The sequence below is a fragment of the Vanellus vanellus genome, assembly GCF_965231255.1.
Source record: "Vanellus vanellus genome assembly, chromosome: 6".
NCBI lineage: Eukaryota > Metazoa > Chordata > Aves > Charadriiformes > Charadriidae > Vanellus > Vanellus vanellus.
This window is the reverse complement of record NC_138911.1, coordinates 41846570-41858817: the sequence shown is the minus strand read 5'-3', so window position 1 is coordinate 41858817 and position 12248 is coordinate 41846570. Positions and strand designations below refer to the sequence as shown.

The 12248-nt window shown below is 37.4% G+C and overlaps 1 protein-coding gene across 1 annotated transcript in view; it reads right to left on the bottom strand.

Annotated features, from left to right (window-relative positions):
- The window catches only part of ARHGAP5 (Rho GTPase activating protein 5), a gene marked incomplete at its 5' end in the record, with an annotated part of 38525 nt that overhangs the window by 16618 nt on the left and 9659 nt on the right, over window positions 1-12248 (bottom strand). Inside the window, one exon of the mRNA XM_082484882.1 lies at window positions 5481-5628. Within this exon, the coding sequence (XP_082341008.1) occupies window positions 5481-5628 (148 nt within the window). The remainder of the gene's footprint in view (window positions 1-5480; window positions 5629-12248) is intronic.

Below are 12248 nucleotides of genomic sequence, written 5' to 3'. Positions count from 1 at the left end.
CAGTTAATTTTTTTCTAGTACATCTTATCATAGCATCATTACTTCTACACAAAACCAGCCACTACAATTTTCTTAAAAATCAAAACTGAACTCTAGTTTCCCTGCTAAATACATTTCCATAAATCTAGTTTGCAGAAAACCAATACACTTAAAAAGTTCATTTCAAGTGATGCAACATCATGACCTTCTATTGAGTCCATCAGAAGAAAGCAACAAAATAGACCAGAAAAACTGGACCATCAAAATCTTCTTTTGGAAGCTCACAACTGAAAATAAGTAGCAATGTCAAAAAGTCAATTTAAGTAGCTGCCCTCAAGATCCATACTGATTTGAAAAGAATCTGACCGAGGTAAAAGCATACAAACATCAGCAGCATACGCATTATGATATGTCACCAATGATAGAAAACTGTTTATATAGTCTGTAAAAGGTTACAGATAAGATCACAGTATCTTTGCCAGAAAATAAGTTTTTCTGAAAACATTATACATTTATACTAAGACGTTTAGTGGAAAATTTGATAATTCACCATTATCAAGTTACTTACCTGAAACATAAAAATGGTTTTAATCGTCTTGTTCAATGAATCAACAAGAAAGAGCTCTGACAACCAACCAAAAGATTACTCATCCTGCTATAATCACAATGAATTCAAAAATGAAAGGCCTGGATAGAGAAAAGGTTTTCCTATAATCATGGACGTGTAAACACAGAAGCAAAGTTTGTTTATGATATTTAGCCAAGCTTTCCTCATTCTTCATCCAGAAGTGACAGTGTTATTAAATTTAAGATAATCTTACATGGTATTGAACAAATTTTTTTTTGATCAATAGGTTCCAACAAGACAAAGTATCATGTGCTATTACTGCTTTGTACTATTAGTATCAGCAACAGAACACACTGCTGCCGAAATGGAGGTTCTGATACAAAACTGGCTGTTTATTAGGTTTAGATCTGCTCAAGTATTAACCACTTTGCTCTCTCAGTTTATACATCCAATACTATCAAAAAGGTTCCAAAGGGATTCAAGCCCTCGATCATATTTCAAAAACAGAAATTAGTTGAATCCATAAAGCTAAACCAGTTAAGAATAAAACTTCTTGTTGGAAAATATCAAACTAAACAGGAACACACAGAAAATACCTACGTCTGTAGGCCGTGACTTAGGATCCCTTATCTCCACCAGATCTCTCTTTACCCTAACAGGGCTCCTTGAAAAGTAAAACCTGTTGATTTATAAAAGGCTAGAACTTCTCAGCTCCTGGTTTTACTTTAATTTTTCCAAATTGTCCCTCTTTTACTGATGCACACTACTTGTTGTTGTTGAGGATATTCCAGAAGAGTATGGTAAAACAAAAATCACAGAATCACAGAACCACAGAATCATCAGAGTTGGAAGGGACCTCTAGAGATCATCTAGTCCAACTCCCCTGCTAAAGCAGGATTGCCCAGAGCACATTACTCAGGACTGCATCCAGGCGGGTCTTGAAAATCTCCAGAGAAGGGGACTCCACAACCTCCCTGGGCAGCCTCTTCCAGCACTCTGTCACCCTCACCGTAAAGAAGTTTTTCCTGTGTATTTGAACGGAACTTCCTGTGTTCTAACTTGTGCCCATTACCCCTCGTCCTGTCACTGGGAACCATTGAAAAGAGACTGGCTCCATCCTCCTTCAACCCACCCTTTAGATACTTGTATGCCATAATAAAGTCTCCCCTCAGCCTTCTCTTCTCCAGGCTAAAGAGTCCCAGCTCTCTCAGCCTTTCCTCATAAGGGAGATGCTCCAAGCCCTTAATCATCTTAGCTGCCCTTCGCTGGACTCGCTCCAGCAGTTCCCTGTCCCTCTTGAACTGGGGAGCCCAAAATTGGACACAGTATTCCAGTTGTGGCCTCACCAGTGCAGAGTAGAGGGGGAGAATGACCTCCCTCGACCTACTGGCCACACTCTTCCCTATGCAGCCCAGGATTCCATTGGCCTTTTTGGCGACAAGGGCACATTGCTGGGCCATGGATAATTTACTGTCTACCACAACCCCCAGATCCTTCTCCTCCAAGCTACTTCCCAGCAGGTCCACCCCTAACCTGTACTGGTGCCTAGCATTCTTCCTCACCAGGTGCAGGACCTTGCACTTGCTTTTGTTGAACCTCATTAGGTTCTTCTCTGCCCAGCTCTCCAGCCTGTCCAGGTCACACTGGATGGCAGCACGGCCCTCTGGGGTGTCAGCCACCCCACCCAGTTTGGTATCATCAGCAAACTTGCTGAGGATACACTCTGTCCCCTCATCCAGGTCATTAATGAATATATTAAACAAAATTGGACCGAGAATCTGATGGTATTTTCTACACGCGCTCAATTCTTTAAGGTTTGTGGTGGAGTAAGAATCTTCAAAGACACTTTCTGACATTATCTTCTCATCTAAGCATCCAAAACAAAGCAGAGAAAACTGTTTTTCACACTATGTATTTTCTAGCCCCAGTTACAAGCACCATCTTGTATAATTTCATAAGGCAGAGATAGGGAACATTAAAAATTAAGATTAGCCCTTTAATTTTAAGATTAATCATATCTTTGCAAAAAACCTGCAATTCAGCCATGATGCAAATTACACGTGGTAATACAAAGGGAAGGAGCTGAACTCCATGAAAGTACCTTAAAAGGAAAAGCTAAAGAAATGTGGCCTCTGTAAGAGAAATATACTAATTAGCATCATTCAAGAAGAGTTGAAAAAGACTGCACTTCTTGATTAAAAAGACAATGATAGTAAACACTGGTATCCCATTCGGTTAGTACTGACAGTAGGCCGACTTGCTAAGAGACAGCTGAAGTATTGGATGACTCCCCAGGCCAAGCAGCTGATGTAACAGCTTTACCAAATGGGAACCGTACCATTCTGGACTCCAGCCTGAAGCAAATAGATCCTGACTTGCCTTCTGCAGACTGATCATCTCCAAAACTGTATTTGTGGAATTTTCTCTCAGACAGTCCCAAAGTCAGTGATGCGAGTCTATCTCAGTACAGGATTTGAAGGCAATGCAAATGAACATCCTCCTCTCTCAAATGCAACAAATAACGTCCTATCAGAACACTGTTTGAAATTCGAACACCTACAGAATATTAAACCAATATAAAAATAACACAAAATAACCAAAAATAAAACTCCCACAGCCCAGTATGGAAGTTGAAAAGAACAACCAAAGCTACTTACATAGAATCCAGAGTAGGAGAAAGAAAATTGTAATACAGATCAAAAGTAGAGGTTTTGTTCCATCTTTACTAAGTGCTTAACAGAAACAGCAGGACAACTACTGACTTCACAGCCACAAAGCAAGCATGCAAATGGCACAATGTTTGTCCAGCTTACATATATGGCCAGAATTAAAATTCTCCAGCTTTCAGTAGCTGCACAGCAGCACTCCAGGATAAACTAACATATAATCAAACAACTACAGGAAAGGCAGTACCTCCCCTGAGTCACCACTTTTGAGGAGCCACTCACATTTTGAATACATCAGCAGGTTAACTAAACATCATATTCTTCAAAGACAGGTCATTAGAGGAGCATAAAAGCGTTAAATCTTCTGGGTGCTTGCGTTATTTGACAATTATGTGGAAAAAGAGACAACAAATCATGCTCCCACACTATTATAGTTCTCTCTCTCTCACCCCACAAACTGGTGAAAATCCTTTGGGAGAAATACTAGACTATCTTTCAAAAGTCTGCCACGAAGTCAACAGGTACCAGACAACACTACTTTTAAGCAAATACAATTGTCTTTAGATCTGGATTTATAGTTTTGTTGTTTGAAAGTATTCTTACAAAGTAAAACATGCTCAAATTTAAGATGCTACTTCTAAATTCCACAAACGCTTCAAAAAGTCATTTGGTCTTCATTACCAGTAAATGTCCGTTTTATATAGCTATACATAGTAGCTGTATGTAGCCATTTTTGAAAAACACAAATTCAGACAGTGACCCACCCATAAAATTATGGTGATTCGGGTTTTTTTTTGTTTTTGGTTGGTTTTTTTTTTTTTTGCTACATACAATAGCAAACACAAAATATATATTAAACTGTCCATACCACTCTACTACTCCTTGCCCTTTCTCCTCCTTCCCCATTTTTTCCTAAATAAGGTGGGGAAAGCAAAAGCAAGAGGGAAGAAAATACAGGTCTTTCCTTTAGGCAAGGAATCAACAGGAGGTAAAGGTTAAAGACAGATTTATATTAATGTCTCTGACCCCCAAAAGATCAGTGTCTGAGGTTTCACCTATTTTTTTTAATTGCAATAGTGCAGTATCTAAGTGTTCAAAAACAGCTGTTAGGCTTACCACCTGTAGTAGTTCTTCTGGAAACACTACTCTTACAGATGGCAGTAAAACTGAATTTTAGTTTAAGAAAACCCTTCAGTTTTACTAAACTACTAAACTGTTACTGTCATCTTACAGCCAAAATTGTATTACAGAACTAAGAAAATGTGGAAGAAAGGTGCTGTTTTACTTTATGCTAAGCAATATCGAACTGCAGACACCCATCAAAAGATGGTCCTGCTTATGCTTCAGCTCCAATCAGCTTCACACTCTCATTTGCTTCAAATATAGGAATACAGCACTTATGCAACATCAGAGCAAGCAAGGCCTACACACTAACCGAAAACTGGTGCTCCCCATCTTTAAAAACGAAAAAGAAAAAACCAAACAAAACCCAAACACAGGTCACTCCCAAACCTCAAAACAACTCCCCACTCCTACACGTAGTCTTCTGTTGAACCAACAAGATCATCCTACTCGCCTCATAGTCACACAGAGAACAGATTGAAAGCAGGGACAAACATACAACCAGGGAGCCAGGGAGAACGGAGAGAGAGAAAAAACATACTGTGAAATTTCACCCTAGTACGAACACATATATGTTTACATTTTACATTAAACTAGAAATCTGAAAGTTCAACAAATCACTTAACATTTTTCGTGTAGAATTATACTGTATTTAGAAAAGAAATGTTTCTGTCTCTGTAACAAGTTAAAATGCAAAACTAGGTTTACCAGCAAAATAAAGCAAGCAAGCTAATTAATCCATACCAAGTGTCTGTTTTCTGCAATTGGAAAAGGTGGATTTCAGAGCTTTTTAATATATGAAGTGAAATACAGTGGCAACAATGAGACATGTAAGACTGGAATGCCATTGGGTTAAAATTCATTTGGCATTAGAAAGTGATATAATTTTTTTTAAATTACAGGAAAAAATGCTAAACTTCAAATGTTTGTCAAAAAGAAATTAAGTATTTGTGTAAGTAAAGACAAAAGACCATCACATATTAAGCATACAATTTAGAGCACGTATTTTACTTTTAAAATGTGCTTTTCCCATAATTATTTACTTCTAAGATAAAATTCTAAAAGTACTTTAAAACAGAAAACGAGAGGCTTTACATGTTATGCAAAGTGGCAAAGTCTTTCCTCCAATAGTTCTCCTATCTTACCTGTATCTTCAATGAACTGCACACATTTTTCAACAAACAGAGGTATCGGTTTCTCAGGTGTAACCAGATCCTGTAGGGGCATCCCAAAGTAATTACTTTCCCAGTTTCTACGGATTGGAGGATTGAATGTCTTAGTTTTCTTTTTCGGCTACAACAAAACAGAGTTATTTAAGTAATAATATTTTAACTAACTCATATTGCAACCATTCAGTAAAAAACACAGATCACACACATTTATCAGACATTAAATTTCCTCTATGACAAACTGAATAAAAATAAATGTACTTTTAAAATAGCATACATTAGACACAAAACACTCAAATAACTTCTATTAGATTTCATCATTTTTGTATCATATTAGGAACAGGATGACCCAATGCACCAGTAATTGAAATACCATAGGAACAAAAATAAACATGCTACTTGGTTTGAGTGCTATGGCAAGTCTTTACATACTAACTTTCAGCACCACTCACAAAGGAATCTACATGAATCATATTTGAACCACACCCCTACAGAAAGTTTTAGGATGATTGTGAAGTGTCATATCACAAAGAAACCTGAGTGTCTTCTGTATGTGTCATTAAAGTTACTAAATAATATTTATATTGCAACTATGCTAGAAACATGATGATGCAGAACGTATAGCAATCGATGTCAGAGTTAGTGTTGCAGGCACTCCTATGAAGCATGATTGCTTTGTTACAGGCACAGGATTTTAGCCAAAAGGAGGTTTGCACCCAATCAAATCTATGAGATGATGAGTTTCATAAGGAGTTTTCTTGCTTGTTTTGATTTCCCCCCCCCTCCCCCCCCCCCGAGAGGGACTTTTATCAGTTCAAATGATAAATCACCTTTGGATGATTACAAGGATTATATTGTGAAGATGGCCATATAAAGTGGTCAATCATTTGGCTAAACAGTGGCAACTGAATATGCAAACTGAATGAATATCACTATTAAAATCTAGCATTTAAGTTTATATACAGTAAGAGGTTAGTTAAAAGCAGTTACATTTTCACTTAAGAGCTCTTTAGTCAACATCTAATAGTACAAAAGAAAAAAAAAAAGCACAACAGCCAGATTTAAGTTTAATAAAGCTTCTAGAATTCTGTAATTTATGAGACTACACCTCAATTAACTAATAAGACAAAACATATCTCATTTCAATATTTTACATCTAGAAAAGTCTTGAATTTCAATTTGTGTAAGAAAAAAAAAAGGGGGTTAACTTCTAGACTTTTGTACCATCAAATTTACTTAATCAGTCCTTACATACTACCTAGAACTCCAAGTTAGCAAGGTACATATTCATGACTGATGCCACTGAGAATTAATGAGGTGAAGTTTGAAGTTGAACTCTATAGGGGAGAATAGAAACTACAGCCTAAAGAACATTTCTTCAAGTGTCACCCTATCGCACCTGTAGAACTTTTCCAAAACTTGATAAAAAAAAAAATCTGTTAACCAAAGCCTTTCAATAACCTAATAAAACAAGTAAGATATTTATGTGGAACGTCTCTTTATATGACAGTTTGTGCTTCTTGAAATATTCAGCAGAGTACTGGTGAATGACCACGGTAAGAGAAGGCTAACAAAGAATTAAGCTTACGCTTCAAATTTGGGATCTCTATAAAAGGGTTGGCATCTATAATTTAGAAAGAAGGAACGTTTACTAGAAAGTTCTTCAAAACATTAGAAAGAAATTGCTCTTCAGCAATTCATTTCTCCCCAAGTTGTACATTAATTGAAAATTTAATAAAAAGTTTAGAAAAAAAGCTTAGGATAAAACTTTAGGATAAACTTTGATGACTAAAGCAGGCAATATCTGAAAGCATTGTTTTCAACTGTCAACTCTTTGCATAGCTTTTATTCATCTTGGATAAGATATCAATGGGTCCACCAGTACATGCCTTCAGATTAGAAAGGGTTTTTTCTTCCTTCCTTCTCACTGCGACAATCCCCTGCTTTGTAGTCCCCAGCACTCAACCTAGTTTGTTGGCCATTTTCTCTTTAGTGGAAAAATTGTATTTATTTAGGCAACACCCAGTTTGGATGAGCAGCAGCTGCAAGGGCCAAGCTGAAGCTAAATATCACGTAAAACTCAGTGAAAACATCTTTGTCAAATGTTGAATGAAAGATCATTTTAGAGACACACAAATTATCACAATGAAAAAAGCAAAACCAAATTGAATTCTTTTTTTTCCCCAAGGTGTTCGGTGCACATCCCCACCGTATTAGAATAAGTGGAGCAACATTCAGACTGTGTTATTTCAGACCCAGCAGACAGACAAAGACTGTGTGTGTCTCTTTTGATTAAGACGTGGTATTAGCATAACATAATTGAATATAAACAATTTTTGCTGGTGTGAGTGGAAAGCAATCTGGTTAATGAAATAATAAACTAGGATTTTATAGATTTTTTTATTGCAATTATAATATCAATGAATACTATTATCTGTGTAGAATACCTGGACACACTATGAAATATCAAATATGTCTGCAAACGCGGAGTAAAGAATTATTTTTATTTTTTTCTAACAATTGTCCTGCATTTAGGAGAATGGCTGTAAGGGACTGAGATATCAAGTATAACATTATACACTCAGAAAAAGCAGAAAGGTTTCTTAGACAAATTGTCTATCTGAAACAATCAGTTTAATCTCCAATTTGGAAAGTGAGAATTTGTCTAAAGAATTTAAAGAAAAAAAAGAATAACAGAATAAAGAAAAAAAGAAAAATAACCTGAAGTCCTTTTCAAACTGATATAAAAGCAGAGTAGGAGAAGAGATGACCGTTGCAGGACTATTCCATAAACATGAAATTAGGATTTCACAAGGCAGATAAAGTTACAATAATAATTTTGTCAGCTATTTCCCGTTATGTATCATTATGTATTTTGTCTCTCTCCTGTCCAATATTTACTAAAATATCTCACTCATGATTTCTCTTTCTTTTGGGGACATGTGAGCGGGTAAACTCTTCAATGATTGCAAAAATCCAATCTTCCTGTAAATAACACTATCTACACGATTCTCACAAAAAAAAAAAATCCTTCTGCAAATTAGCAACAAAACTTTAAGGTATTAAATAAGCACCACATTATTTCCTGATTTGAGACTTCCTTAAGTTGCATGTCTAGACTTCTTAAGAGGAGAACTTGTTCTGAATAAAAAGGCATGTTACTGTGCAAAAGATCTGATCTTTGTCAAAAGATCAACCGACTTCAGAAAAAATCTCAGGTCATATTTCTAACAAAAATAAGCTTTATTGAAAGCTTTTTAATCCCTGTTCCCCATTTTAAGAAAATAGCAGCTTTTCTGATCCATCAGTCATAGCACAGAACTTTTAAATCTGCTAGTCAAGATAATGACTATCATAAATTTTTCTGTGTAAAATTAACTTTCAAAAAAGTTCTCTAATGAAACAATATTTAAACAAAACCATTGTTATACATTTGTATTGCGTTTGCACAGCAAGGTTTTGGTAGCAGGGAGGTTACAGTGGTGGTTTCTATGAGACGCTGCTAGAAATTTCCCCCATGTCCGATAAAGCCAATGCCAACCAGCTCCAAGATAGACCCACCGCTGTCCAAGACCAAGCCCATCAGACACAGTGTTGCCACCTCTAGGATAACATATTTAAGAAGGGGGCAGGGGGATGGACAGCACAGCACCAGCCAGAAGAGAGGAGTGAGAATATGTGAAAGAAACAACTCTGCAGACACCAAGGTCAGTGAAGAAGGAAGGGGAAGAGGTGCTCCAGGCCCCAGAGCACAGATTCCCTTGCAGTCTGTGGTGAAGACCAGGGCGAAGGTGGGCTGTCCCCTGCAGCCCATGGAGGTTAACAGTGGAGCAGATATCCACCTGCAGCCTGTGGAGGACCCCATGCTGGAGCAGGTGGATGCCTGAAAAAGGCTGTGATGCCAAGGGAAGTCCATGTTGGAGCAGGCTCCTGGCAGGACCTGTGGCCACATGGAAAGACAAGCCCACGCTGGAGCAGGTTTGCTGGCAGGACCTGTGACCCCGTGGGGGACCCACACTGGAGCAGTCTGTTCCTGAAGGACTGCGCCCTCTGGAAGGGACCCACACTGGAGCAGTTCGTGAAGAACTGTAGCCCGTGGGAAGGACTCACATTGGAGAAATTTGTGAAGGACTGTCTTCCATGGGAAGGACCCCACACTGGAGCAGGGGAAGGGGTGCTGCTGGTGGGGAGGAGGTAGAGAATTCAGGAGTGAAATTGCGCCCAGAAAGAAGGGAGGGGTGGGAGGAAGGTGGTTTTAAGATTTGCTTTTATTTCTCATTGCCCTACTCTGACTTCTAATTGGCAATAAATTACATTTATTTTCCTTGAGTCTGGTTTGCCCGTGATGGTAACTGCTGAATTACCTCCCCGTCCTTATCTGAACCCATGAGCCCTTCGTTGTATTTTCTTTCCCCTGTCCAGCCAAGGAGGGGGAGTGGTAGAGAAGCTTTGGTGCGCACGTGGCATCCAGCCACGGTCAACCCGCCACAACATTAAATTATTCATCTAGTTAAACAGCACCTGAAAGAGGTGAATTGTTTCTAAATTCCTAGATTTTGGCAGAGAGATTATGATTTTGCCACAGATATTTTTAGTTCAATAGTACACTTACTCCCCACAATACAGCAGTCACCCAATATTGCATACAGCAAGCACTAATCTAGGGACAGTCAAAGACAAATTTGTATGCTTCTTCTACATCATAATAAAAAAATACTAATAGGCACCAAGTTAGAGAAGACAAGAATCAGCACAGTTTTGTTAGTTAATCCTAGCAAAAATTTCATTGTTTCGCACACCACTGTTTCATGTTAGTAATTAAAACACAAGCCTAACATCATAAAGCTGAAATCCTTAGTTTTCATATAAATCTGGTTTTTTTTATAATTGATTGCTTCACTAATGTTGCACTTTCCAGCATGGGTTTCACCACTCGCTTCTTGCCAAAGACAGCTTCTCTTCATACCCTAACAGAAGTTCGTGCCAAACCTCCAGCTGATCCAGATGCAGGAAAGCATTTTACCTCCGAGAATCCCAAAGTTGCCTTGTGTTGCTGATACCAAAATCATTTACATTTACCTGCCATACTGCTTTAATTACAGTAGTTTAATCACTGAAACGCATGTTGCAAAAGAGTAGCTGAAGTCCTCGTAATAAAAGGCAAGGTAAACATGAAAACATGTGTTCTAGCATGGCACAGTATCCAATTCTTGATTTCAAAACTAGAAATATTTATAATAAAAAGCATAAACCCATGAAAACGTAGATTTACAGTGTACTCAAGATTAACCATCTTGATTGTAGGTACCAGGGAACCAGCTAAGCAGCACTCACCTCCTAGGGAGAAACTAGGCTGAGACTTCAGCCAGCTGTGAGTCTTGAGAGTACAATGAACTTAAATACAACCTTTTAAAATAAACTTAGAAAACTAAAAAATTGCCTAAATCTATCCATCAACCCCCTTTTATGGATGGGTTGCTTACTCTAGCAAGTCTTCTCTGTTCAAGAGGGGCTCCCCTTTTTTTCCTCTCACCTCCATCCCACCAGAACTACCATCATAATGAATCAAAGGGGAAATTCAGCCACTTCTCTACCTCCCACACACTTCACTGCTACTTTTAATACAAAAGAAAGTTTCTACCTGCTTCTTTTGCAGTCAGCCATAGGGTCATGGAGGGCAAAGTCAATATATTCAGGACTATTAAAATATTTCATAAAACCACGCACCATGAACAGCATTCATTTTATAGGATTAATAAAGTATTTGTAATCTCTAATTCAAGGCTAGGTCTTCAGAAACTATGACATATGAATAATGCAGATGATGGTCCCTAACATGCTCTCTCTTTCTTCCCCTAATGCCTTCTGCCATTTTTAGAGTTCCAACTTGTTACACTAAGTTTTAAACTACAGAGGATCAAGAAGGCATATGGCTCCAAATCTGCATTTTGAGAGTGCTAAATTTGAACAGATGAAAAATCTGTGAAAGCACAGATTTTGATATTTCCTATATTGCTCAGGAGAAAGAAAAATAAAATAAATTTAAAAAAAATGTCACTGCATGTTCCAGTCTGAAGTAGACAGTACTTTGCTAAATCAACACTGAATTTACACAAGAACAGCTGAATAAAAATCTAAGTTGATCTCCCATTTCTCACGTTTACCACAGTGTCATTAAAACTGAGATCAACACACATGGGCTATACAGTTCCTAATGCTATTTCAGTATAAAATTTCACATGGTTTTGAAGTTATAATGTGAGCAAACAAGATTAGCATAGAAAAATAGATGTCAAACCTGTACTACTTATATTGTGGTCTAAAACAAGTCAGAGTAAGATATGTGAGAATTCACCTAGATGGTAGTGGATTTTTCTTGCTGAAATACTGAGACAAGTTTTCAGACTAATTTAAAGTAAAAGGCAACTTACAATCATCTTGGTATAAAGAAAAATGGAAAGAATGTAATTCACAATCTTCTTTGGAAGCAAGAAATGTTGTTTGCAAACAAGGTTACAAGGAATAATGTTTTAAAGTGCTATTTTTCAGATTTAATTTAACAACACAGCTAGAAACACCAGTCATGAGAAAAAAAAAAAAAAAAAAAAAGATAAATCAGACCTTGAATAATAAAACTACTGACTGTTGGTGAAAGAACAAAAATAGTGAACTTTTGAAACTTTTTCAGATTTAATAGCTTTAAACAATAGCATGTCAAAGAATCACCACTGGTCAGTTAATTGA